This window comes from Lampris incognitus, chromosome 3 (genome assembly GCF_029633865.1).
Source record: "Lampris incognitus isolate fLamInc1 chromosome 3, fLamInc1.hap2, whole genome shotgun sequence".
Classification (NCBI taxonomy): Eukaryota; Metazoa; Chordata; class Actinopteri; order Lampriformes; family Lampridae; genus Lampris; species Lampris incognitus.
In genome coordinates, this window is record NC_079213.1 from 17974585 (window position 1) to 17981406 (window position 6822).

Consider the following 6822-nt stretch of genomic DNA (forward strand, 5'->3'; position numbering starts at 1 on the left):
GGCAGCTCCACTGAAGTGTCGAAACACTTCCATGAAATTACCGAGAGGTGCATTTTATGGGAAATGTGCAAAGTTATGATTTCTTTGCAATGTATAGATTAAAATACATTGCTCCTTCCTGACAGTACGCGGGGCAATACTTCGCCATTCCTTGAAAAAACTAAACCCTCCTCATTTTAATCTGGCTTGCAATATACAGATTTGATGCATAATCCTCAGAGCTGGAAGTTTCCCCCTGAGATTTTGAGGATTCTCAGACTGAATGTGAGAAATATTTCAAAGCACCGTGTAATGAGCCTCGCAAGGCGTCGAAATTGCCCACGACCCCAAAGTACTATCTGTAGTCTGACCTGACTTGTAGTCTACAATGGAGACCCTTTGCAGGCTACCCAGGCAGTCTCCAAATCTTCTTTCCTCATTTTATCAACTCGCCGCTAGAAGGAGCTATAGCCACACTCACCGAATAGGAGCAAATCTTTCAAACCCCCCAACTATGCTCAAGGTTAACGTCTTTAGTGGGTTTCCTTTCAGCTCCCTGTTTCTACCTTTGTAAAACAGTGCTGTCATTACCACTTTGATAATTATATCAACCCAGTGATCATGACTGCTCAACTCACACAGGGCTCTCAAATGAGCAAAAGGTAAAACATACCAGCCTTGGCTATACTGCATGTAAAAAGTTGCTTTATAATAAGGAAAACCCCATCACTGACCCTTCCCTGCAAGATCACGTAGCATGTTTAAATCAGTCATAAAAGGTCACATGACATTACAGTCATTTAGCCGACGCTTTTATCCAAAGCGACTTACAATAAGTGCATTTAACGTAGGAAATGTAGGTTATATTATTAAGCGTGTTAAAATTGAGGTTTGTCTTGAGAAAAACTGTGACTGCAACCTTTACTCAGCATTATGCAGGGTACCTACAGAAAGACGTATTTTTATCACAGTGTAGTCCGGTGCGCGCGCGCAGACAGACAGACAGACAGACCGCAGCCAATTCAGAGACCCCAAACCCCAAGAGGCAGTCAAAAAGACAGAGTAAAAAACACAGCATCCTTTGTCAAAATCAGATAAAACCTCACAGACCTTTAACTGAGCCATTTCACCATTCTGAGCGGAGGATAAGAGAGGAAGAAATGAAAAAAAAAAAAACACACACACACACAGAGGGAAAAGTTATGAGCACCAGCAGCCACTGTGTACCTCACAATAGCTCTCCCGAAAGTTTGTGTCTCTTCTGATCTTCTCCCAGCTGGACGTCTGCTTTTCAGGGGCCCCCGTCTCCTCTGATCTTGCTTCAGACATTGGAGGGCTCTTTGCCAGCCTGCCAACTGTCAAAGTACCCTGGGAATCAAACACCATCCCATGCTCTGTCATGATCAAAGACCAACAGGTAAACCAGACGAGGAGATGGCCACATGCAATTGCCATCTAAGAGGTGGTGGTGGTCATAGGGGGGCATTTTCCATTTCCTAAGCCCTTCTTTTGCAACCACAGGCTGACGCCACTCCGCCGAACCAAGTGCATGAGAATAAAGGGAGAAGAGACACAACTGGGCATTTGAAGATACAACAGAGAGGATGAGTCAAACCAGGTGCCTGTCAAGAAAAAAAAAATGGACAAAGTGTATGAAGAGTTGAGTCGTGATTGTACGGATGAGGGAATTTGGGCTTTGAACAAACAGGAGTTAGAAATCCCTTTATCCATTATTCATGTTAAAGCCATTTCAGTTAAATAAACACACAGTCTATGTCCTTGTCAGGGAACTGTATGGACATAAAGACGAACATATAGAAGGATTAGACCGACACTGACACACACAGACTAATGGATAGCCATCCTCGGAGCATATTAACAAACATGCGCAAGTGCACACACACACACACACACACACACACACACACACACACACACACACACACACACACACACACACACACACAGTGGTGGTGACTCCTTTCATTTCCTTGATGTGTGGCCATAATGAATGGCCGGTGGGGCTGGTGGTATTCATGCTTTCTTAGACTGTGCATAAGATTAGATGCTACACCGGGGAGACCTGACCTGTCCTGGGAAGATCAAACACGAACTTTCACCACAGCTACGCCCCCCCCTCTCTCTCACTCACCCCGTTCTCTCTCTCTCTCTCACCCTGTCCTCCCTCTCTCTCTCTCACCCTGTCCTCCCTCTCTCACCCTGTCATCTTGCTCTCTCACTCACCCTGTCCTCCCCCTCTCGCTCTCTCTCTCAAAATTTCCATCAATAAAAGTAATGTTGAGCATCAGCTTCCACTGTTTCATGCCCATATTGCACACATTCCGTCTATTGAACAACAAGCTCAAGAAATCCTGACGTCATGAACGGAATTCTTAGACTTTTCTTCACTATCCATCCAGCCAATATCCAAGCCAATTATCCTAATTAGGGTCGCGGGACGCTGGAGCCTATCCCAGCAGTCATTGGGCGGCAGGCGGGGAGACACCCTGGACAGGCTGCCAGTCCATCACAGGGCCCCCACACACACACACACAAACACACACCTAGGGACAATTTAGTATGGCCGATTCACCTGACCTGCATGTCTTTGGACTGTGGGAGGAAACAGGAGCACCCGGAGGAAACCCATGCAGACACGGGGAGAACATGCAAACTCCACAAAGAGGATGACCCCAAGGTTGGACAACCCCAACCTCATTTATCTTCATTATGTTAAATTAAATTACATTTATTTAGGTGCTTCTCCCCTTATCTCTGTCTATCTGCGATGGGGATAGCACATGATAAACACCTGCAAGTTGTTCCTGATCCTTTCTGCATCTCTGAAGCGGCAGTGAAACTGAGTTTTTGTCTGTCTGCCAAGTGACGTGTACATCGAAGGAAAACTAAATACAGCCTAGCAGGGTTTCTAATACTCAAATCTACCCTAAATACGCCGTTTAAAAAACACATCCTCGATCTCTTGGCTATGTTTCCGATGATGGAAATGACATCCCACAACACCAGCACAGCGGATTTTATGGAAAATGCAGAAGCTTAGGTACAATGCATGTACATATAGGCGCCGTGGGAAAGACTGAGCAGGAGAATGCAGATTTCTCCATCAATATAGTGCACAGAGAGGACTTCATTGCTTCAATCCACTGCAGTACTCATCAGTACTGATTGCACATACACAAAACCGTCGGTGAAATATTACTTTAAGTAAATCATGGTAGAGACCTACCAAACTTGATTACCTCCTGGCAATTCAAAATGCAAAGCTCATTAAAAGGCTTTGATCGAGAGCTTGATATGAGAGACAGCGAGAGAGAGAGAGAGAGAGAGAGAGAGAGAGAGAGAGAGAGAGAGAGAGAGAGAGAGCAATAGACATACCTTATTTTTCTCTTTGTACCACAAATATCTTAAGAGGGTTGGGCATCGTTTGGATTTCAATGATTCCGATTCCGATTCTGCTTTTCGATTCCGGTTCTTAACGATTCTCAATTCTGGTTCTTTGAGAGGCAGTGTCAAAACAGGTAACATGCTTATTTCACAGAATAACATGCTTATTTCACAGAAGAAACATTTATTAAAAAAAACTTAATACAAGCCATTCTGTTTTAAGAACAGGTCATTCATGTGAATGTCTCATTCTTATATTTACGTTTACAAACGTCTTCATACGTGAAGACGAAGAAATAAAGACACTGTCACACCCTGGTCCGGACTACCGGGTATTAAACTCCTTAAATTAGAAACAGTTCTTGTTTAGAAAAATGAGCATATCTGCCTTCCCAGGCTGTATACGCGAGCGTTCAGTGTTGTGTCCTGTAATGTTTATCTTGTAACGCCGCTAGGCGGCACTGCTGGATAATGAAACGTGTGTTCTACGTTAATACAGCAAGAAGAAGAGAATATAAGATGGTGGCTACGCATGTAAGATTGAACGCTTAGCGATCTCAGTAAACCTCTTCTCAACATTACCTGCCGTCAAAATAGATACTTTAAGTCATCCCCCAAATTTGTTGTTTTTTTAAATGAATTTAGATTATACTTGAAATCTTTAAAACTAATGACCGATACAAAAGCTCTAAAGATTTATGAGGTGTTAAGACATTTTCCCACTGAATTAGAAGACTGATATCCTTATTAATTCCCCCTTGTATGATGGACTATGTTTTATTATTTTCAATTAGTGTATGTCATGTATTTAATTTATTATTGTTTGTACCTTTTCATAATATATTACCGTATATTTGTCATGTGACATTCAATCTCTATGTACTTCCTGATATACTGTATAGAAATGTTTACATACTGTTCCCTTTGGCACTTTGGATATATCTATGTATTTTTGGATGGAATGTATATTTGCCATGTTTGTTTTATAATGAACTTTCTTCAAGAATCTGTACATGAATATGAACAATGTTCAATAAAAATATATTTAAAAAAAAACATTACCTGCCGTCGTTGTTGAAATCTACGACGACACCACAAATTGGCGACGAGGATCCCCAGCGTTTAATTGTAACTGGCCAACAAAAAGTCACATTTCAGTATTTGCATACAGTTTATAGCAATTCGCTCATGTATAAGTTGCTTGCTGTCTCGCTGTTGCGAATAAGACAAACGCTAATTTCCACCTACCCAACTGCGACAAGGTGCCGCTCACCGCTTGCTCAGGGTCGGCTGAAGAGGACGCCGAGGCAGGAGACGGAGACCGGCGCAACGTGTCAAACACGGTACACCGGTTAATTTGTACACCGTGTAGGCGAAGGTGTTTGGCCGTATTTGTTGTGCATCCGCCCTTGCACGAAATAACTTTGCACTGTGCCAACCCTTAATAAATGAGGGCACACGCTCGACAGCCGCTTGCTCTGGTCCATGATGGCGCACATTTAACTTGCGGAAGCGGAAACTACGGAAGCTGCATGCCGCCATCACGTAAACCGAAACTAATTTAGCGCGAGTGGAATTTATTTCGGAACCGATAGGCAGAATCGAAATCTGAATTTGGTAACGATTCCTTTGGAATCTGACTTTTGGAACCTGTCGATGCCCAACCCTATATCTTATGTCCAGAGTGCTTGAGGTCTCACCTTTAAACCTTTATGTCCAGAGCTTTCTAACTTTGTATTAACACGATACACTCATGCATATGACTACGTACAAACATGCGCATTGAAATAACACACACACACACACACACACACACACACACACACACACACACACACACACACACACACACACACACACACACACACACACACACAGAGCTTTGGCCTTGTCCACAGGCAAAGGGTGTCTCCTCAGCAGCCCCTCAGACAGCGCTTGTTTTTGGGCTTGATTAACCACTTAGTTCAGTCTCTCAGACACAAGATTGCAGGGAGACGGCAAGTAATGAAGTGCTTTTCAAATTTACATTCTTAAGAGCATTCGCAGACGCCTTGATTTCCGTCTGGCTTCGCTGTTTGTTCTTCGTGGGGAGTTAAGTCTGCTATTTTAGCTGTTACATGTAACAAGTGTCCATCCAACCTCCTCCATATTGCTCCCTCATCAACCTAACTGGCGCGAATAAACACAATCAACACATCTGAAGGAGAATTTGTGGAGGGTTTTTTTTCTTCCTTTTTCTCTCAAATCGTCCCTGATGGGATGTTCATCATAGTTATTATGCAGATTACAGCGTGACCGTGAACGCACCATCGGGGCCCTTTTCTTTAGAATGGAATGTCCAAGTTCCACAAAGGTGAACCGAAGCCATTCCCGTGTTTTCTTCTTCAAAAGTTGAGCAGCACTCATCTCTTATGGACACACCGTCTGAAGACCGTATCATTAACAGAATTCAGTCTAGACTTGGAAGTCAAGTCTCTGTTGTCAGTGTTGACATTGACAGCAATAGGAAAAAAAAATGTATAGCGGCATCTGAGTAGCGTAGCGGTCTATTCCTCCGCCTACCTACCGGTTCGAATCCCCGTGTTACCTCTGGCTAGGTCGGGCGTTCCTACAGACACAAATGGCCGTGTCTGCGGTTGGGAAGCCGGATGTGGGTATGTGTCCTGGTCGTTGCACTGGCGCCTCCTCTGGTCGGTCGGGGCCTGTTAAGAGGGGAGGGGGAACTGGGGGGAATAGCGTCATCCTCCCATGCGCTACGTCCCCCTGGCGAAACTCCTCACTGTCAGGTGAAAAGAAGCAGCTGGGGACTCCATGTTGTGACTTCTCTTATGTACACTATTGTAGTGTTACTATTCGTGGGTTACTAACTTAATCACTATTGTATATAAGTACACGGAGACGAGGATGCGGCACAAGTCTGATCTTTACTGACGGAGACATCACACACTACTAGGCTCGACCAGTGTATTACAGAACTCAGTAGTGGTGACAGTCCAACACAATCGAGCACCAAGTGCTCGATCCAATACACCACATCCCTCTTTTCCAACTGAGATGTGGCCTACTCATCAGTTGCTTCAACAGTAGACCCTTTACCGCCCCATTAACACTATGGCATTAACACTGAACAAGTCTTTTCTACTTGCATACTTCAATGATTAATACAGCATTTTTTTAAATGACAGATGACTCTCATTAAACAACATAAACCATTTCCTTTTCACATTCTGGTGGTTAGCATGTAAACATTTTGAACATTCAGCAATCTTGCAACATTTCAGGTTAAACACACCTTGTACTCTTTGTTTCACCTTCTTTTTTCTTTTCTTTTTTCTTAATAAACACTTGAATGATCACACAAAAGAACCCTGAGGTTAGTCATTGTATCTGGCAGGGCGCCTAACTGCTCTGCCGCACTTTGTGTAGCATGTGGGTGTA

At 43.6% G+C, this 6822-nt stretch overlaps 1 protein-coding gene across 1 annotated transcript in view; it reads right to left on the reverse strand.

Annotated features, from left to right (window-relative positions):
* LOC130108945 (aldo-keto reductase family 1 member B1-like) overlaps window positions 1–1331 on the reverse strand; it is a 28037-nt gene extending 26706 nt beyond the window's left edge. Inside the window, exon 1 of the mRNA XM_056275593.1 lies at window positions 1207–1331. Within this exon, the coding sequence (XP_056131568.1) occupies window positions 1207–1308 (102 nt within the window). The 5' untranslated portion in view covers window positions 1309–1331. The remainder of the gene's footprint in view (window positions 1–1206) is intronic.
* Window positions 1332–6822: the final 5491 nt, after the last annotated feature.